Genomic DNA, 21,195 nt, shown 5'->3' with positions numbered 1-21,195 from the left:
GTTTACACCTGAGGTTATTTGTGTAGGTAGGCACCATGAGTACCAGCATGCACTGGGGTGGGCCTATGGTTTTTTTTTACCAGCACAAAGGATGCAGCCGTGATTTTCTTTGTTCTTTTGTTTGTTTTATTATTTTGAAAAAAATCATCAAAAAACGCAAGAATCCAGCTTGGACATTTATCCTTTTTTTGCCTGCGTTAAACCACATCCCCATGGTGCATCAGTGGCTTTTTGATTATGTTTGGTTTAAAGTTTAATTTGTTTTTTATGGACAAATGGCCACTACAACGCCCATTCACACCATGACTCACGTGACCCTAACGACTCACAGATGGCTGGATCAAAGAACAGTACCTGAGTTAATGTTTTACGTTACTTTTCACCACTGACAGAAACAGATAAATCACTGACATCCTGAACTTTAATAATGTCCAATATGAAGTCTAATAAGTACCTGATCAGTTATTGATCTTGATTTATTAATCTGTCTCGACAGACTGCAGTGGGAATTAGAAGAGGACTCCACTGACGTTACTGTGGCATCAAAACTGTTTTTTTTTGTTTTGTTTTGTTTTTTAGTTGAACTTGATGCTAATTTGTAAAAGACATATTTTCATGTGAAGTTGTCACATTGTGAACTTCTGTTTGACGTTTCTACCTTTAAATGCACTAATGAAGACTCTGCACTAAACCTCAGTATAGACAAACATGGATTTATTCTGTTTTCAGCTGCTGTTGCACTTTATTCATTTTCATGTTTTTTAGGTTCGGGTCGTATCTGAAATGCATGTTTGGCCATGTATTACTCACGTTGTGGGGAGTAATATTGTCCCATAATGTAAATCATGAAATTTTAGGGTGAAGACTTGGGTTAAGGTGAGGGGTTTTTGGTTATAGGTTTCCAGGAAATGAATGTAAGCTGAGCTTTAACACTGATATGATTTACACTTACCTTCCACGAGCTAATAAAAGAGTGATGGAACCTGAACTGATGTTTGTTCATTTTTGAGTTCAGTCATTTTGTGATCTGTGAGGTTTGTTCAGATATTCTCACTGTGATGTGAAAGATGTCGTTTATAGAGGAAGTAATAGAAACACAGCTTGTGCACGCTGATAGAGGCCTCTTTGAAGTACACTCAGGTGTTTTAATGTATTTTATATTTTATTAAGTTCTGTATCAGATCAAATGTTTTGCAGGAAATGGAGCGAAACCCCTTTAAATCATCTCAGGTGTGTTTACATAAAGTGTCCTCTTAAAGCTGTTTTTCCAGTTTGAAACTGGATCCTGGTCCAGAGTTAAAGTCCTCGTCAGCCTCTGGAGCAGACATGTAGAGCCAGGCCGGTCCAGACCAGCACTGATGCTCCTCTGCTTCACTGATCTTTGACACAATTAGACTGTGTGTCACAAAGCGGCTCCCGTAGGCCGTGACACACACGGACATGGCCACAGTGCATGACGGTAAATTAAGGTAAATTTAGTATTCAGTGCCATAAAGTAACCGACTAAAGAAATAATACCGACGTGGAGCATCAGCAGTCGTGGGAGCATTATGGGATATAATGTGTTGTAAAGTTGCCAAGGCGCGTGAGCACTGGCTGGGATGAATCCAGGTGATCCCAGGTGTTCTGAATCTCTGTACCTCTGCTACATTCAGGGACACCTTGAAAAACATACAACTCACACCAGCATGTCAGTGGGTTCGGAAGAGAAAAATGTGAAGTCTTCTGATAAATATAACACAAATTAAAACAATTACTCATATGTAATGATGGCATTTGATATGATTCCCATTTCCTGTTCAAATCTGTCCGTTTCCTGTTATTTTGCATGTTTAATTTCTCGTTTTGATGAAGTTAAATCATGTTTCCTCCTGCTGTTGTATTTAGCGCATGTGTCCTTGAACGTCTCACGACCGTCAGACTCAGTTTAGTTTCGCTTTGAGGGAGCAGCTGCGCAGATCATGAGCTCTCTCTTCAAAACGACTTTTAAAAAGCTGCTTTCTGTCTCTTCTGGATCCACACTGGACGGCGCGTCCTCCTCCTGGATCGAGCCTAAACTTTAGGTTTTGAAATCTGGACCTTTCGAAAGCGACATGAAGGCCGTTCATGTGTTGCTTCTCTTCTGTCAGGTTGCATCTGCAGGTGAGTTCACGTCTCCATATTTCCTGTAAACGTTCAGTGGCTGCAGTTTCACTCCCTGAGCAGGCTGGTGGATTATTGATTATTGATGGAATATTGACTTCACTTCTGATCAAGTGTCTGTGGTGGAAATAAACAGCCTACTTTTACTCAAATGCTGCACTTTCCTAAAACTTTGAGCTCCTTGTGCTTCAGTAGTTTAAGTATTAAGTATTTTAATTTTATGTTGCTTGTTACGTCTCTACATTTCATAAGAAGTATTGCGTTGTTTTACTTCAATACATTCCAGCTGTTTTTACTTTCCAGATTTACTGTTTTCATACGAATCAGAATCGGGTTTTATGGGGCAAGAATATGTGAACATTCAAGGAATCTGAATCCGGATTTAACATTGTACTCAATACAGCTCAACAAGGACAAGACTGTATGAACAATAAGTTGTGCAAAGATGTAAAATAAACAATATATAGAATATTTACAATATACAGTAAATAAAAATGAGGCAATAAGCAATATATGCAACCAAATGTGAAATTCATATGATCATCACAACGAAATGTGAAACTGACGATACAAGTTAATGTCAGTAATAATATTAATGATAATAATAAGCAGAAGCGTGAGAAGCTGTAAATTAAAACCTGAAACCTCTTTGTCCCACAGTGAGGCACCACCTGAAATATTTCCTCTCTGCATCGTCTGGACTCCAGACCTTCCCAGAGTTCGTGGCTTTTTCGATGGTCGATGACATTCAAGGCGGTTACTGTGACAGCAGCAAAGAAAGACCCGAGCTCAAACAGGCCTGGATCAAAAAGTTAATCCAGGATTATCCTCACCTGTTGGAGTGGTACGGTCAGGAGTGTGTGCGTTACCAACACATCTACAGGGCCAACATCGATATTTTAAAGCAACAAATGAACCAGACTGGAGGTACGCTACTGTGAACGTGTTTCTCTGTCAAGCAAACCAGACGTAGGAGCTTCTGATGTAAATATCTTCATGTGCACACGCAGATGCTCACTAATGCTTCAACTTCACAAGTCTAAGTTTAAATGTGCAGCTCATTTAAAAAAACCAGAGAGCTGAACAAGCTTAGAATAGCTGAGAATTAAGACCTTTAAAAGGAATAAAGGCCAAACAGTCCTGAAATGGACAGGAAGCCGGTGAACAGGTGCCAGTACAGGTGTTATCTGATCACGCCTCCTTTTTCCAGGTAGAATTCCATCAGCTAAGAGACTGTTCTACACCAACATACAGGAATTACATTCATCCACCTGAGAGCTAATAAAAGCATGAATGACTCTCTGGGAATCTGTCGGAGGAAGTAAAGCCTGTGAGCGTGAATAAGAGAAGGTGGAGGAAGTAAACAGGTGAACTTATTCAGAGTGAGCGCTTCTTGTCCCACACACCTGGTTCTCATCACCTGGTGATGCTCCACCCTGTGTTCAGACTCAGAACTGCATGTGGACTCATATTGACCAGGATAAAATAAAAAAAAACTACATTGTGCTCCAGCAGTGGATGAGGGAGTTTAATATGTATCTGCAACCTGTCTCCCTCTCAGGTGTGCACATCTTCCAGAGGGTGCATGGCTGCGAGTGGGATGACGAGACTGGAGAGGTTAATGCCTTTAATCAGTTTGGGTACAACGGAGAGGACTTCATCGTGCTGGATCTGAAGACGATGACGTGGATCGCCGCAAAACCACAGGCTGTCATCCTCAAACACAAGTGGGACAGAGACATCATTTACCTGGAAGCCAAAAGGATTTTCAACACTCAGGGTTGTCCCAAGAGGCTGAAGACGTATTTGGAATATTTGAAGGGTTTCCTGCAGAGAACAGGTAGAATCACATGACCTGATGTACTTTCACGGACACAGCAATGTTCAGACAGCCTGTTCTGCTTATTTTATGACTCCATTCAGTCTGATCACCTTCTTTTAGTCGTTTTCTGTGGACGTAAGATAGCATGACCCCCCTCTCTCTGCAGAGCGTCCCTCAGTGTCTCTCCTCCAGAAGACTCCCTCCTCTCCAGTCAGCTGCCACGCTTCAGGTTTCTACCCTGACAGAGCCACACTCATCTGGAGGAAAGATGGAGAGGAGCTTCATGAGGATGTGGAGCTCGGAGAGATCCTCCCCAACCACGACGCAACCTTCCAGACGAGCGCTGACCTGAACGTTTCATCAGTCCCACCTGAAGACTGGAGGAGGTACGACTGTGTGTTTCATCTCTCTGGTGTGGAGGACGACATGGTCACCAAACTGGACAAAGCAGCCATCAGGACCAACTGGGGTAAGACTGGGATGAGAATAGGGGTGGGCAAAAATATCGATATGGCAATATATCGCGATACTTTGTCTTCCGCTTCAATATCAGTATTCAAAATTTGAATATCGATATTGAGTCAGAAGACAAAGTATCGCGATATATTGCCATATCGATATTTTTGCCCACCCCTAGATGAGAAGGTGCTGAATGTGACTGCAGGTCTGTTGGTTGTTGTGAATTTTAGCCTTTGTCCTCCAATTGAGCTGATCATAATAATGAACTAATTGGATACAGACGCATTGTTTTAGCTCACAGTGACAGCTTTCAGTGCTGAAACCTGCAAAACATGATTTCACTCTATCGTCTCTACTTTGCTGAACTGAAGAGACCTTTAATGTTGATCATGCAAGTTTGAGTGTTTCAGTTCTATTTTCATTTATTTATGATGCATTTTTTTTATTCACTGTGTCAGTGAGATCATAACCAAAATCACTGATGATACTTTATTCACTCAGCTCCAAGTCAGTCTTAGTTCACAGCAGCAGACCAACATGTATGTTTGAATGAAGCGTTGGGTGGATGAATTTCTGCTCTGACCTGCTTTATATGGACTGGAATGTGTTGCAGGCTGTCTTAAAAATCCATGATTTGGTTTCTTTTTGGTTTCTTTGAATGCTTTTTTTGACAGATCTGGAGACCGAAACGTTCGGGTGTTGGTGCTTAAACTGAGGTTCTTGGATGCGTGGCCTGTGCTGCACTTTGTTCTTTGGGATGTTAGATATTGTTTGTGTTTTGTGTCAGTTTACAGTCACTTGTTTCACTATGTGCTGTCTGTCTTGGCCTCCATCCTAGTTAAATATATTTTTTTATTATTTTTTCTTGAACAGAGAAGCCCAGTGATGAGACCGCCCTCATCTCTGCTGCAGTGGTTGTTCTTCTCCTCTTCATCACTGCTGCTGCTGCTGGATTCATCGTCTACAAAAAGAAGAAAGGTGAGAGAGACAAATGGAGGGATTTTCTGCTTCTTTGACCTTTTCAGTCCTTTGGTTTCGTCTGTGAGTTGATGCTTTTATCCAGGTTGAAAAGCTGAAACAAGCATCAGTTCTCTGCACTGAACAGTTTGAAGCGAGCAACACTTTAAGCTGTGTGAGGCTCAGAGAGTCGTGATAATATGACTGTACCATGATGATGTGGAGAGAAGTGAGAGAACAGAGATGAAGCCAGGACTAAACAGAAGGAGAGAATGGATTTATTTTTCACTTTGACTGAGTAGAAGAGGGGATGAGCTGATGGAAGATATTCTGTCATTTCCAGCTGGAAGTGAAATGATTTGTCTTTTGTCTTGATTTCAGTCCAACGGCCTCCATCTCGTAAGTAACCTTTGATTGTGTTTCCTCTGATCTGACACACACTGTCTGCTGCAGATGAAAAGGCTTTCACATTATTGTGCAGATGAACTTTTTCAGGACTGTTTCCTGTATTTAGTGTTTGTGAAAGCTCAGTGCAGGATGAGTGGACTTGACACAGTTTGTTTGTGACCTTACAGCTCCTGACAGCAGCTCTGAGCTCTCTGAGAAACTGAATCCAGAGACCTGAACCACAAACACACTGGATGAGTTTCCTCATGTGACCTGAGACTCCTTACACACCTTTACAGAACAAAAACAGACTGAAGGAGAGTAATAGTAATGACATTTGATTTATGTTAAATCTAATTGTTGTATGTCACATTACAAATATAACATTTATGTTTTAAATCAGTTTTTAATGTTTGTTTTATCTTATGCTTCATTTGAATTTGATGCAATAATGTGTTTCCTATCAAAGTTTCTGAGCATGTTACATGAAGTTTTTTGATGCATTATAAATGAGACTATGGTTTTTGAATAACTGCATTAACTGATGATCCATCAAACATCATTAACATGAATACTGGGCTTCTGGAGGAACGCTCAGCCAACGTTTGCTGCATTTTACTGTCAACTGATGAACAGAAATGAATGTCAAAATCAAATGTTTTGTTCTTTCTTTTGTTTCACTTTTCAATAAAATCCCCAACTTTGAATCTTTTGTCTCTTTCTGTGAGTCCACACACTCATCTGTGACTGTAGCTGCAGTCATATGAACATCAGCAGTGTTTTAATGTCATGTTGTAATCTCGCTGTTTTTGGGTGAACATGATCTCCGTCCGGGCTGCACGGTGGCGCAGCAGGTAGTGCGCGTGCCTCACAGCACGAAGGTTGCCGGTTCGATCCCCAGGTCAGGCGGGGCCTTTCTGTGTGAAGTTTGCATGTTCTTCCCGTGCATGCGTGGGTTCTCTCCGGGTACTCCGGCTTCCTCCCACAGACCAAAAACATGCTCATTAGGTTAATTGATGACTCTAAATTGTCCGTAGGTGTGAGTGTGAGTGTGAACGTTTGTTTGTCCTTGCATGTGGCCCTGCAATCGGCTGGCGACCGGTTCAGGGTGTACCCCGCCTCTCGCCCATTGTAGCTGGGATAGGCTCCAGCCCCCCGCAACCCCGAAAGGGATAGGCGGTATAGATAATGGATGGATGGATGGATGATCTCCGTCCATGTGTAATTATTAACTAGAGGCCAGTCTCAAACCTTCTCCTTCCTTCAAAATACTGGACAAAGGTTCAATAAACGGCTGGATGATCATCTTTCCATCCACACTGTGAACATAAAACATGATCTGCTCTAAAAGGTTCGTAAAATATGAAATGACACCGTCTGAAAGAGAATGAGGAAGTCGGAGCCTCTCCTGGACTCATGTGCTGTGAAACAGGTCGGACTACTGCAGAAACAAACAAACACACTGCAGCGTCACTAACGTGAAATGGTCAGTTCTTTCTTGCTTGTGGTTCTAGAAGACGTTTCGCCTCTCATCCAACAGGCTTCTTCAGTTTGGACTGACGGGTGGGTGCAGGATCACAGCTCCACCCAGCTGTCATGTGTGTCAATCTCCTGTCTGTCTGTCTGTCTGTCTGTCTGTCTGTCTGTCTGTCTGTCTGTCTGATCTGTGGCTGTCCTGCTGCAGGGCGTGGCCTGCAGGTTGGGACCGGCCTCCTGAACTCACCTGCAGGCAATCACCAATCAAGACCCACCTGCTCGCTCAGTATATAAGCACCTGGATTCCTGCAGTATTCGTCCTGTCGTCTGTCTTGCTGCGTAATCACGACCGACCAGACGTTCATGTTCAGTACCCAGTCGCTTTTTGCCTTGTCTTCTTTCCCTGTTGTGCTCAGGTGTTCACACGTGCCTTGTTTATGTCCTGTCGGTCTGCTCTCACTGAAGAACGAGGATCAGTCAGACTTGACCTGTCTGCCTGAATCCATCACCCTTCAGCTTCGTGTCAGGACTTCGGCTCTGCTTGAACTCTGTCATTCCCCCTTTTAATCATTAAATCCCTGAACTGTTTTCCCGTCTCCTGCCTCATTTGTCCCAGTCTGCCTCTTGGTCCTGTAAGTTCAGTCAAAACTGAACAGGTGCAGAGTAGAAAATATATAAGTTAAGTGTGTATAAGTTGTAAAAAATGTGTTTTAGGTTATTTGAGGAGGTGCTGCAGTTTAATTCAGAGGAGGCTCCAAAGAAACTATTAATAACTCTGGATGGAGCTTTTCTGGAGGATGAAGTAGACTGACGCACCTCCCCACCGGTGGCGACACTCCCGCCGCCCTCGTCAGCTGAAGCAGCCCGTTCCTTTACTCACTCGTCTTCATCAAAACAACATGAAAAAGTTCTTTTTGCTGCTTCTCTTCTTTCACGTGTCATCACCAGGTAAGATCACACTTTAAATCTCGACTTTTTCAGCTCTTTGCAGTTTGTTCTTACGTGGCTCAAAGACACACCTGCAGTTTCGTTTCTCTTTACCTGGACTCCAGAGGCCCGTATGTGAGCCGTGTCTGTGTTTTCATACTGAACGTGTCAACTGTGTTTGTCCTTCAGTCAAACGCTCCCTTAAGTTTTACATCATGGCTTCTTCTGGAGCCCCAAACGTCCCAGACTTTGTGGCTTTATCGAACATTGAGGACGTTATTATGGCTTACTACGACAGCAGCATGACAACACCTGAACCCAGACAGGACTGGGTGAGAAAACTAAAAGAAGATGAGCCTCAGCACTGGGAAACATTGGTCCAGCAGTGCAGGAATTATGAGCACCACTTCAAAGCTGAAACGGACACTTTCAAACTGCGCTTACACCAAACTGGAGGTACGTTTAAAAACCAAAGGTTTCGATGAGATAAGATCAGAATACCTGTGGTGCAGTAGCCCTGCAGTAGAAACCTGTTCATGATAACAGTGCTGTAACACAGTTTATACAGCAGCGTTTGTGCCTGGTTTCTTGACGTGGACCAGGACTGACCGGACAGCATGTGGAAATGCTGATACTGTGTTCAGTGTCAGTACTTACATCAGTGGGATCAACAACAAACCACGATGTCTGTCTGCTCTTCTTCCCTCCTCTTTCTCAGGTGTTCACATTATCCAGCAGTTTTTGGGCTGTGAGTGGGATGATCAGACTGGAAAGGTAGATGGTTATAACCAGTATGGTTATAATGGAGAAGATTTCCTCGTCCTTGACGTGGAGACAGCGACGTGGATCGCTGCAAACCCACAGGCTGAACCCATAAAACGGTCACTTAACACACATTGGAAGAACTTCCTCACTAACGGTTGTCCTGAGTGGCTGAACAAGTATTTGAAAGACGGGGGAAGTTTCCTGCAGAGAACAGGTAGAGTCACATGACCCAACATACAATGACAATATTTGTTTGAAGGAAACTGGACTTGATGTTTCGCCTTCGTCTGAGAGGCGTCTTCAGCTCTGACTGACTGATGGGGAGTCGCAGGCATTTCTCCTCCTGCAGGATCGTTCACTCTTTGTTCTTCTTGTGATGTTCTGCAGAGCGTCCCTCAGTGTCTCTCCTCCAGAAGACTCCCTCCTCTCCAGTCAGCTGCCACGCTTCAGGTTTCTACCCTGACAGAGCCACACTCATCTGGAGGAAAGATGGAGAGGAGCTTCATGAGGACGTGGAGCTCGGAGAGATCCTCCCCAACCACGACGCAACCTTCCAGACGAGCGCTGACCTGAACGTTTCATCAGTCCCACCTGAAGACTGGAGGAGGTACGACTGTGTGTTTCATCTCTCTGGTGTGGAGGACGACATCGTCACCAAACTGGACGAAGCAGAGATCAGGACCAACTGGATCGAAGCGGCCGTCAGAGATGACAAAGGTGAGAAACCCGCAGACTGCTGACTGCATGGTGGGAAGGAAAGCTTTCCATTCATATTTCATCATGTGATTCTACTCGATAACGTAAAACATGATTTATTTGTTTGTTTGTCTTCTCCACATGTTGTGATCGTTTTTCTTTGATGTTTCTTGCTGTGCAGAGGAGCCCAGTCACACCACCGTCTCCATCACTGCCGCGGTGCTGCTTCTCGCCTCCGTCATCTCTGCTGCCGTTGGATTTTCTCTTTACAGAAAGAAGAAAGGTGAGAGCGTCAAAGGAGCTGAGCTGCAGCACCTGAAGCAGCCAGCAGCAGAAACTGGATGATTTATTGATCAGTTTCTATGAAAGAGAGGGGAAATACAACAAAAGATGCTCTGATAGTTTACAGTGTGACAAAAGAAAGGACTCCACCTCGTGAGTGAACTTGTCTCATTCTCTTGTCTCTGATCTGACATGTTCTTTGCTGCAGATTAAAAAGGGTTTTTAATGATAGGTGACGTTTTTCAGGCAGTTCAGCGCTCTGACAGTCTGTTTCTGACCCTCCAGCTGCCGTCAAAAGCCTGAATCCAGACGCACGTTTGAGGTCAGGGTCGTCCTGTGGGACAGCAGAGCAGCAGAAGCTGACAGGTCCACACGTCCAGGCGATACAGTGTCAAAGCTCTGTGTCACATGCAGAGGACATCTGACGGAGAGACGGTGTCCACGAGCAGCGATGGAAGCTTAGAGAAACTAACCTCACGGCGACGCTGACTTCTGTCAGAGCCTTTAACAGCAGCCCTCCTTTAAATGTCACAGACCATGAATACTTTCATCTCAGCGAAATCAAAATCTTTATGACTTTTGCAGAATTGATCTTTCAGATACTTTATGTGATTAATCTCACTAAAATGACGTCTCATGATCGAAGCACTCAGATCGATTGATCAATGTTTTTCTTATTATTTGGACATTTATTATGTCTGAGAGTTACTAAGTTCATGAACTCAAGAACTCTACTTTGATGCATTTTGGAGGTAATTGTACGTTTATCTCGTACTACTGTATACTTCTATTCAGCTACAGTTCAGAGGGAAACGTGTCTGACAGTCACAGTGACTTTTCAGAATAAGCTCGTACATTAAAAACATGCGATACTGTTGTGAAAACGGCTGTTTTGAACACTTTCCTTCATCTCCCCGCCGGCTTTCTGCCATCTTTCTCTCCCTGCAGGAGGTCGAATGCATTCCTTTGAGGACTGTCCCTGAATGTTTTATATAATAAAATGTTTTGTTGGAAGAAAGTCGCCGTCCTGTTTGTTTCGCACCACTGACCAAACTTCTCTTAAACTTCACTCATATTCATCGTTGTGCATGTTGATTTGAACGTCGTAAGGTTAGGATGTGAGTAAAAATATGAATACACACATACTGTAAATCAGTGGTGGAAGAAGTACTCAGATCTTTTAATCAAGAAAAACTCACAGTACTACAATGTAGAAATACTCTGTTACAATTAAAAGCCCTGCATTTAAGATTTTATAGAAGCAAAAGTACAAAAGTGTTTATTAAACTGCATATTAGCTTTTTTTTTTTTTTTAGCATATTAGCATATGTTAGCATCTTATCCAGCTCTGTTAAGAAAGTCTTTCTGATGTCATGTGGTGCTTTCAGGGTCCCACGGGACTTTCTGAATTCATCACATGAATGTTCTTTGTGTAAATAACTGATTTCTGTCTCGTCTTCCATCTTTTCAAACAAGAAAAAGAAGTGTTGAATGAAGAATACCAACTTATTGCATTCACGAGTTGTTTTTACCATGTTCACAGTGACATTGCAAATTTAATAAGAACACGCAGGCTTCTTGGATTTAAGCATTAACTGTGATCATCGGGGTGGAGGTCTGAGACTGCTTATGCACAGCGTCCACTGAGGGGCTGCAGTGCGTTTTCTGAGCCACCAGATGTCGCTGTGCTGCTGTGTGTGGAGCCCAAAGCTTCATCAGGCTTCGCCCACAAGACAGTCAGTTCTGTTAGGGAGAGTATGAAATTTATTTGGGTGGGAGAGGAGAACTTTATGAATACTTTCTCTGGAGCCTCCTCTGAATTAAACTGCAGCACCCTCCCCCCAATATCTCCAAACATTTATGACAAACATGACAATAAATAAATGTTGACTGGAGCCAACAAATGTGCAAACAGCAGCTTTGTGGCTTCTGACTGACTTTCACGGCAATATTTTCACCTCAGAACATGAAATGTGAATGTGATCAGATGATGAAGGCTGCTCCAAAGAGCTCACGTTAAACCTCACATCACACATTGATGCTGCTGGTAACTTAAAGCCCAGGACAGAAAGAGGAAGGCTGAGGATGAAGAGCTCCTCAGCACGTCAGCGTGTTTTCTTCATCAGCTGTGACCACTGTGAAGAGTGATGTGACGGCCACGGAGGCTTCAAAGGACTCTGAGGGTTAAGACTTGGTTTAGAGATGAGATTCAAAGTCATGGCTGTGTGTGTGTGTGTGTGTGTGTGTGTGTGTGTGTGTGTGTGTGTGTGTGTGTGTGTGTGTGTGTGCTTCCAGCTGCAGCTCAGCCTCTGTTCAGTCTGACTGAGGGAGGTTTTTGTACTCTGACTGTTGAACTCATGAACGCTCTGACAGAAGTAAACTGCTGCATCTTCAGCCTGAACTCCTCTGACGGTCAGAGAGAAGTCCAAGTCTGATCCGCTGCCTGTGAATCGATCTGGAGTCCCCGGCTCTCGAGCTCCAGCGAGGTAAATGAGCAGTTTAGGGGCTTCTCCGTCTCTCTGTTGGTACCAGAACAAGTAGCTCCCAACATAAACATCCTGGCTGGTTTTACAGCTGATGGTGATGGAGCCTCCCAGAGCAGAGCTCACTGCTGCAGGCTGAGTCACTGTGACCTGACCTCTGGACTCTGAGGACACACACACACACACACACACACACACACACACACACACACACACACACACACATAAAGCAGCGTCCTTCATGTTAGAGGGACGGATGTCCGTAGAGGACTCGGACTCTCTGGACTTTACCTGTGAAGCAGCAGCAGAGGACAGTCCAGATGAGGACGCAGGTCAGAGTCATGTTTTTGACCAGGAGGATCTCTGTGTCTTCTGTTGTGATGAAGGACAGCTGTCAGTCCTCCAGCGCTCAGCTCTCAGGGCTATAAAGTGTCCCAGAGCACTGGAGCATGGTGCTGCTGATGCAAAGTGGCTCTCTATGGAAATGCTCTGACTGCCTCCAGCAGGGACTCGATCACTCTGAAGAAGCTGCTGATCAACGGATCAATCGGTCGATCAGAGGACTGATCAGGAACGTGGTCAACTGTACGTGGACATTTCGCAAATTCACCACCACACAAAGCAACAGACACAGTTAAGAAAAAATATTAATGACAGATACAGTAAGATAAGATAAGATAAGATAAGATAAGATAAGATAAGATAAGATAAGATAAGATAAGATAAGATAAAACTTTATTTATTTATTTTATACATAGAAATGATTTACATTTGGCAGGATTCATTGTTAATACTGATTGATAGATCCATATTATTTGCAGATGTTGAACAGGTTCAATTCCTCCACACTCAGTTTCTGAACACGTTTTAAACACTTGAACTTTTCTTCATGCGTCCTGTTTTTCTCTGATCCGTCTGTTTCACTGTGTCCCGGCGTGGGATCAATAAAGTTTCATCTCATCTTGAACTGAACATGTTTGCTGGTTGTTTGTGTCGCCGTCAGCGTCTCTGTGCGCTCAGAGGTTTTTGTACGGCGGCTCCGTCAGTTTGTGTCACTGTGGTGGAGCTTTGGTGGAGGAACCAGACTGGAGGTTGGAGGTAAGTCTCTGCACGAATACTGAATAAAAGCAATGTTTTAAATTCAGTTTGTGGGTGTTAGTGAGGGATAAACCTGTCTTTTTTTGAACAGTTGTTGTCATTTTGTTTGATTTCTCAGGTCTGTCATGGAGAATAACTCAGAGCAGCTTCACTGCACCTTTCTTTCATTTTTCCTGTCCGACTGAAATTTGAACAAAAGCATAAAATTCATTTTCTGAGTTTTTGAAGACTAGATTTTAGATTTCAACAAGAAAAACGTTTGTCACACTGAATTGAGAGAGCAGTGCGGAGACAATCTGAAGAGGAGCAAATTCTCTGACCTCTTCATCGTTTCATCTGTCCGCATGAAGAACTTTTGATTGCCGTCGCTTCATTTTCTGTGTTGGTTTGTTTCCAGTTAATACTTTAAAGTCTCTTCAGCATTGACGGTTTTAGAGCTGAACCTGCTTCTTTTGTTTCGGGTGTAGTTTGATATATTTGTCCTGTACGATGAAGCTCTGATGTGCATGAGAGGTTTCTCAAAGGGAAGTGAAACAATGTGCGAGCGAGCGACTGATGGAGCAGAAAACCATCTGACAGAAACTCCTGAGAGGACAAAATCTACTCTCACACAGGAAACGTGTCCAAGCGTCTGCTGTTTGATTGACAGCTGTCCTCTAAGCTGATTGTTGTCTTCTAGGTGACGTTCGCCCCACCCTGACGGTGCTGCCCCCCTCCAGTCAGGAGCTGCAGGACGGGAAGGCCACGTTCATCTGTCTGGCCAACAAGGGCTTCCCCTCGGACTGGAGTCTGTCCTGGAAGGTGGACGGCAGCAGCAGCAGCAGCAGCTGGAGGAGCAGCTGGGAGGAGAGCAGGAGCCCCGGGGTGCTGCAGAGGGATGGCCACTACAGCTGGAGCAGCACCCTGAGGATCCCTGCAGACCAGTGGAGGAATGTGGGCTCTGTGACCTGCGAGGCCACCCAGGGCTCCCAGTCTCCCCTCTCAGAGACACTGACCATAGACCAGTGCTCCCAGTCCTGAGCTGCCTCTCAGGGACTCTGCTGCTGGTTCTCCTCTGCTCCTGCTCTCGCTCTGCAGCTCTCAGATCACATTTTAAAGTGTCCTTTTTCTGTCGCTTCAGTCACGCTGAAATCTTGTGTACGTTAAAACAATAAAGAACATTCTAATAAACATCAACTCAGCTGCGTGAAAACAGAATTTTCATTAAATCAACACCTTCAACACTCACTTTAAACTGAAACAGCTGCTTTTCTTCACGCTCCGGTGTGCAGCGTTTCTATACTGGTGCTGCTCTCTTGTGGGATTATTATGGTACTACACATGTTTTCAAGTTACATCCACTTCCATCCAGAGCGAGCAGAAAAGGCATCAGCGTCTCACATTTGCAGTCATGCTACGTGTGTTAGCTTGGAGGCGAATCCATATGACGAACAGACATTATGCTCAGAAATCAGTTCATTAAGGAACAACAGAATCCAGCAGCAGACAGAAACAGCTGTTGTCCTGACTGTCAGGCCTCGTGAGGTGTGGACAGCAGTTTCACTGGTCCACAAAACATAAATTCAACTCAGAAATCAACACAAACAGTGATGTTTTACGTAAAGATGATCGAATAAAATGCAGATGAACGGAGGAGTGCATGAAATGCAGGAGTTTTATGTGATTGCGTTTTGTGATTTGGAGCTTTACAGTGCTTCACCAAGACGACTCTCCGTTTGTCAAAAGCTCTGCGGTTCATCTTCATTTCAATCAATAAATGTGTTAATTTATTTCAAAGTGATTTTATCCTGATGTGGTTTGGATTCATGGTTAGAAGCTGAGGTAGCGAACTTCATCTATTTTAATCTGATAGAATTATCAGGTCCCTCTTTATGAATAAAGCTGCTTGTGTGGGTCAAATAATATTTGATTATTTGTGTGTGTGTGTGTGTGTGTGTGTGTGTGTGTGTGTGTGTGTGTGTGTGTGTGTGTGTGTGTGCTGCAGCTGTCGGTTCAGCTTCCGTTCAGTCTGACTGAGGGAGGTTTTTGTACGACTCTTTCTCGCTGTGTGTACGTGTACTGATTGGAGTAATACTGTGCGCCCTCACAGAAGTAAACTCCTGCATCTTCAGCCTGAACTCCACTGATGGTCAGAGTGAAGTCAGTCCGTGATCCGCTGCCTATGAAACGGTCTGGAGTCCCTGATGCTCGATAGGTGCCAGTGTGAATGAGCATTTTGGGAGCTTCTCCGGCTCTCTGATGGTACCAGGTTAAACGGAGACTATCCCAAACAAAGACACTGCGACTGGTCCTGCAGCTGATGGTGACGGAGCCTCCCAGAGCAGAGCTCACTGCTGCAGGCTGAGTCACCGTGAACTGACCGCTGGACTCTGAGGACACACACACACACACACACACACACACACACACACACACACACACACACACACACATAAAGCAGCGTCCTTCATGTCAGAGGGACGGATGTCCGTAGAGGACTTGGACTCTCTGGACTTTACCTGTGAAGCAGCAGCAGAGGACAGTCCAGATGAGGACGCAGGTCAGAGTCATGTTTTTGACCAGGAGGATCTCTGTGTCTTCTGTTGTGATGAAGGACAGCTGTCAGTCCTCCAGCGCTCAGCTCTCAGGGCTATAAAGTGTCCCAGAGCACTGGAGCATGGTGCTGCTGATGCAAAGTGGCTCTCTATGGAAATGCTCTGACTGCCTCCAGCAGGGACTCGATCACTCTGAAGAAGCTGCTGATCAACGGATCAATCGGTCAATCAGAGGACTGATCAGGAACGTGCTCTTCTTCATCTGCATGTGGCTTTGGACGGAGCCGTCTGTTGTGTAAATTGTCTGAAATTCATTCCAATCAACATCAGTGTCTCATTTCAGCACTTTGTCACTCGTCAGGGTGTCGTGTTGAAATCAACGTGTCTCTGAGGCTGAAACTGCAACTTCTAACGCTTCTAACGCTCAGACGTTTTCCTCTTCGTCTCATTACTGTGAATGTGTGAGTGAGTTTTTGTACAGCGGCTCAGTGAGGTTGCATCACTGTGGTACACGTTTGGTGGAGGAACCAGACTGGATGTTCACTGTGAGTACATCTGACTCCTTTAAAAAAGCACAAATGTAGATTTTGTAGTTTAAATTCACAGCTGTGATATTTCTGCTGTGTTTCAAGTGTTAATTGGAATTAAATGTAGTTCTAGTCCCTCTTGAAAGCATGAAATGAAGTCCTCAGACTAACCTATTCTTCAATTAAACAGGTTTTACGTGATGTTTCTTAAAGATTTACATGTTTCATACACTGTATGTCACACAATCATCCCAGTTATGTGGAGCCAACATGCAGCATCAGTGAGTTTGATCTGAGGAGGTTTCATCAGATCAGCAGTTAAAATATTACAACACTGTCAAACAACCTGAGGACACACATTTCTGTCCTTCTCAGACTTTGCAGTTTGCTGTTGAAACATTAGAGGAACGATCTTTAAATTTAACTTTAAGACCGAAACTTGACCGTTTTCACGGTCCATCAGTGATGCCTGTCTGTTGCCAGGCGTCACTGATGTCACTGAGCTCAGAGAGGGAAGCGAAACACTGGAGTCCAGTTTCATGTGATCTCAGCAACACCAGCAGAACCACTGCAGCCAGGTGGACGGAGTTTTGTTTACCTCGTGTTTATCTCGCCTTCTGCAGTGGGTCGAGTCGCCCCCACCCTGACGGTGCTGCCCCCCTCCAGAGAGGAGCTGCAGCAGGGGACGGCCACGCTCATGTGTCTGGCCAACAAGGGCTTCCCCTCGGACTGGACTCTGTCCTGGAAGGTGGACGGCAGGAGCAGGAGGAGCAGCTGGGAGGAGAGCAGGAGCCCCGGGGCGCTGCAGAAGGACGGCCACTACAGCTGGAGCAGCACCCTGAGGATCCCTGCAGACCAGTGGAGGAAGCTGTGCTCTGTGACCTGCGAGGCCACCCAGGGCTCCCAGTCTCCCCTCTCACAGACACTGAGGAGGTACCAGTGCTCCCAGTCCTGAGCTGCCTCTCTGGGACTGTGCTGCTGGTTCTCCTCTGCTCCTGCTCTCAGTGTGCGCTCTGTAACACTCTCTCTGTCTCTTGAATGCTTGTTTTAATGTTTCAAGATGTCAAAAAAATAAAAAAATTCTCTAAATCAGCTGTTTCCATTGGATTTGTATTCATGCGTCATTACACCTGTTCAGAAACATGAGAAAAGGGATATGTGCAGTGTCACAATGAGAGCAACAATATCAAATTTTGTTTTACTAGATTATCTTTAATTCTCTCATAACTGGTCAAATATTCGTCTGTAGTTGTCAGTTTAACTGCTGTTAGCCTGAAGTCTAATTCTGATGATTCATATGTAACAAGGCTTTGATCAGTTCGGAGAAACTGTCCGAAAAAAGATTTTGCTCCAACAATATTAAAATTTCAGAGTAATGATTCACCAAAGACTTTATGTATTACGTCAGTGAGGGTCCTCAGAGAGATAGAGGTGTCTGTGTGTGTGTGTGTGTGTGTGTGTGTGTGTGTGTGTGTGTGTGTGTGTGTGTGTGTGTGTGTGTGTGTGTGTGTGTGGTCGTGTATAACACTCAGTGTGTCCACACAAGCACATGTAAGGTGAAGACTCGGGTGAACGTCAGGTCAAGGTTAGCTTTGGGGTTATTGATTGATTTCAGGTCGTCCTGTGCGATGATGCTCTGATGTGCATGACAGGTTCCTTAAAGGGAAGTGAAACGCTGTGCGAGCGAGCGAGCGAGCGAGCGAGCGACTGATGGAGCAGAAAACCATCTGACAGAAACTCCTTAAAGGGCAAGAATCTACTTTCACACAGGAAACGTGTCCAGATGTCTGCTGTTCTACTGACAGCTGTGGTCCCTGTCCTCTAACATGACGGCTGTCTCTTAGGTGATGTCCATCCCACCTTGATGATGCTGCCCTCTTGTGGAGAGGAGCTGCAGCAGGGGGGAGACCACCACCCCCCTGAGACCTGAGTGTGTCCCTCACTGTGAGGGAAATGATCCAGACTCACTGCAGCTCACACGTTCACGTCAGTGTGCAGGTTTACGTGAGTTCACGAGCTGCTCGTCGTGTGTGACATGACAAATCAGAGCGTTGTTTTTCTTTCTTGGCGTCCCTGATAGAAAAGTTAAAGTGAACCCCAGCGTGGACTGAAACAGCTCTGCTCATGGCTCACTCTGACGGTGACCCCTAGTGGACAGAAACTGCATGACTAAACAGATGATTCAGCTTATGTTCAGTCTTTAAGTTAAAAAAAAACATTTTTAGGCAACTAAAACTCATAAAATGCATTTTTATTTCCACAAGATGTCCAGTTAAAAAAGTTAAAGTTAAAAAAGATCAAACTTCCCTCCCTCCATCTCCTGTCTGTCTCTCCCTGCAGGCGTGGATGACGGGTTGGACTCGGTGTCCTCCTCCCTGAGCGCAGCTGCACTCAGTCATTCAGTCAAGACTCACCTGGCTGCAGTACATCAGCCCCGGCTGTCCACTCGGCATCTGTCCAATCATTTGTCCGTCTTTGTGGTAACGACAGAGAAACTCATCAGTATGTTGAATCTTTTTGTCCCTTACCTGTCTTGTTTTTCTCTGTGCATGTGCTCAGGTGCCCTGTCCTCACCTGTCCCCGTCCATGCCTGTCTGTCCTCACTTCTCCTCTCTGCAGCATCAGATAGTGGAAACCTTCAGGTTTCTGGGATCCACCATCTGACATAGACTCGCAGAACTTCCTGCTCCAGCTCAGGAGGCTCGGCCTGCATCAGGAGCCGCTGATCCAGCTCTAGACTGCAGTGATCCAGTCTGTTTCTGTACGTCCATGACTGTCTGGTTCAGATCAGTCAAACCAACCGTCTCCTCCCCTCTGGTGAAAAGAACATGTGCTCCACATAACAACAAGAAGCAGGTGTGCAGAGCTTGTGTGTGTTCATCTCTGTGTGTGTTTGTGTTTCTGTGTGTTTGCAGGACAAACCGTTAACTCAGAGTTCAGTAATTCAAGTCGAACCAGAGGAGTGAAAGAATGAAAGTCCTGACTCCTTCAGGATCAGGTCCTCTCCGTCCTCATCCTCTGCCATATTTCCATCGAGTCACCTGGAGCTGGCGTGTCTGTATCCCCCTGCAGCAGAGACGTCGTAGGATTGTCACCTCTAATTAGCCAGAGACCAAACTCATCCTCTGCCCCAGGCTGTCAACATGTTTATTTATCTCTGCTGTGAAGTTGGGCATTTTAATGCGGGGTCTATGGAGACCGACTGGCTTTCACTTAATGCTGGCTTCATTTTGGATGATGATGATTCGATGAAAACACATCAGGCTGTTTCTCACTAACAGTCACAGGCTGGTTCATCCTCCTTTAATAGATAAATATTTTAATTATTTAATTATTTGACAAGTGTGTGTGTGTGTGTGTGTGTGTGTGTGTGTGTGTGTGTGTGTGTGTGTGTGTGTGTGTGTTTGCTGTGGCTTCCAGCTGCAGTTCAGCCTCTGTTCAGTCTGACTGAGGGAGGTTTTTGTACAACTCTTTCTTACTGTGCGAACATATTATAGCTGCTGCTGTCATGAGCACTCTGACAGAAGTAAACTCCTGCATCTTCAGCCTGAACTCCACTGACGGTCAGAGTGAAGTCAGAGTTTGATCCGCTGCCTGTAAAACGAGTTGGAATCCCTGGCATTCGTCTGATAGCATCAAAAATGAGCAGTTTAGGAGCTTCTCCAGGTCTCTGTTGGTACCAGGCTAAATAATCGTAGCCTCCATAGGTGTAAACCCTCGGATTGGTCCTGCAGCTGATGGTGACGGAGCCTCCCAGAGCAGAGCTCACTGCTGCAGGCTGAGTCACTGTGACCTGACCGCTGGACTCTGAGGACACACACACACACACACACACACACACACACACACACACACACACACACACACACACACATAAAGCAGCGTCCTTCATGTTAGAGGGACGGATGTCCGTAGAGGACTTGGACTCTCTGGACTTTACCTGTGAAGCAGCAGCAGAGGACAGTCCAGATGAGGACGCAGGTCAGAGTCATGTTTTTGACCAGGAGGATCTCTGTGTCTTCTGTTGTGATGAAGGACAGCTGTCAGTCCTCCAGCGCTCAGCTCTCAGGGCTATAAAGTGTCCCAGAGCACTGGAGCATGGTGCTGCTGATGCAAAGTGGCTCTCTATGGAAATGCTCTGACTGCCTCCAGCAGGGACTCGATCACTCTGAAGAAGCTGCTGATCAACGGATCAATCGGTCGATCAGAGGACTGATCAGGAATGTGCTCTTCTTCATCTGCATGTGGCTTTGGCCAAATTTCAGTGCTGCCTGCTGTGTAAATTCTAGGTGTTTAAGTCAGAGAGCTGCGTTTCCACACTCAGAGGTTTTCGTACTGCGGCTCGGTGGCTTTGTATCACTGTGGTACTCGTTCAGTGGAGGAACTACACTCGAAGTTAACTGTAAGTACATTTGACTCCTTCAAGAACCCACATTTTCTGTTTATTCTGTTTTACTTCATAACTGTAGACGTCGCTGCTTTATTTTAGCTGATCATTGGAATGAAATGAATTCCAGAGTGCATGACATGAACCCGTCAGATGAAAACATTCTTCAGTTTAACGTCGTGTTTCACTGGAATTCAGATTTCAACAGAAAAGACTCCTTGAATTTGTTTAATTTCAGCCCAGGTGCACTTGT

At 45.0% G+C, this 21,195-nt stretch overlaps 2 protein-coding genes and 2 gene segments (V, D, J or C); all 4 read left to right on the top strand.

Annotated features, from left to right (window-relative positions):
* The first annotated feature begins 1,924 nt into the window (after nucleotides 1–1,924).
* LOC139345871 (major histocompatibility complex class I-related gene protein-like) lies at nucleotides 1,925–6,536 on the top strand. Its single transcript, XM_070984741.1, has 7 exons — nucleotides 1,925–2,142; nucleotides 2,803–3,069; nucleotides 3,704–3,982; nucleotides 4,131–4,433; nucleotides 5,297–5,401; nucleotides 5,762–5,779; nucleotides 5,956–6,536. The coding sequence occupies exons 1-7, from the start codon at nucleotides 2,094–2,096 to the stop codon at nucleotides 6,003–6,005; spliced, it is 1,071 nt and encodes a 356-aa protein (XP_070840842.1). The 5' UTR covers nucleotides 1,925–2,093; the 3' UTR covers nucleotides 6,006–6,536.
* A 1,561-nt stretch (nucleotides 6,537–8,097) lies between these two features.
* LOC139346078 (major histocompatibility complex class I-related gene protein-like) lies at nucleotides 8,098–10,338 on the top strand. The gene is made up of 6 exons (XM_070984978.1): nucleotides 8,098–8,191; nucleotides 8,360–8,626; nucleotides 8,889–9,149; nucleotides 9,323–9,652; nucleotides 9,813–9,914; nucleotides 10,199–10,338. Exons 1-6 carry the CDS (start codon nucleotides 8,143–8,145, stop codon nucleotides 10,336–10,338), a joined length of 1,149 nt encoding a protein of 382 aa, XP_070841079.1. The 5' UTR covers nucleotides 8,098–8,142.
* A 2,314-nt stretch (nucleotides 10,339–12,652) lies between these two features.
* On the top strand, nucleotides 12,653–14,514 carry LOC139346077 (Ig kappa-b4 chain C region-like). The segment is given in 3 exon segments: nucleotides 12,653–12,728; nucleotides 13,417–13,494; nucleotides 14,174–14,514. Coding segments are annotated over 3 exon segments (495 nt in total).
* A 1,507-nt stretch (nucleotides 14,515–16,021) lies between these two features.
* Nucleotides 16,022–17,510, top strand: LOC139346076 (Ig kappa-b4 chain C region-like). The segment is given in 3 exon segments: nucleotides 16,022–16,033; nucleotides 16,510–16,573; nucleotides 17,179–17,510. Coding segments are annotated over 3 exon segments (408 nt in total).
* Nucleotides 17,511–21,195: the final 3,685 nt, after the last annotated feature.

This window comes from Chaetodon trifascialis, chromosome 17 (genome assembly GCF_039877785.1).
Source record: "Chaetodon trifascialis isolate fChaTrf1 chromosome 17, fChaTrf1.hap1, whole genome shotgun sequence".
NCBI lineage: Eukaryota > Metazoa > Chordata > Actinopteri > Chaetodontiformes > Chaetodontidae > Chaetodon > Chaetodon trifascialis.
Note: the sequence above shows the minus strand (reverse complement) of the source record. Positions and strands in the feature narration are given on the sequence as shown.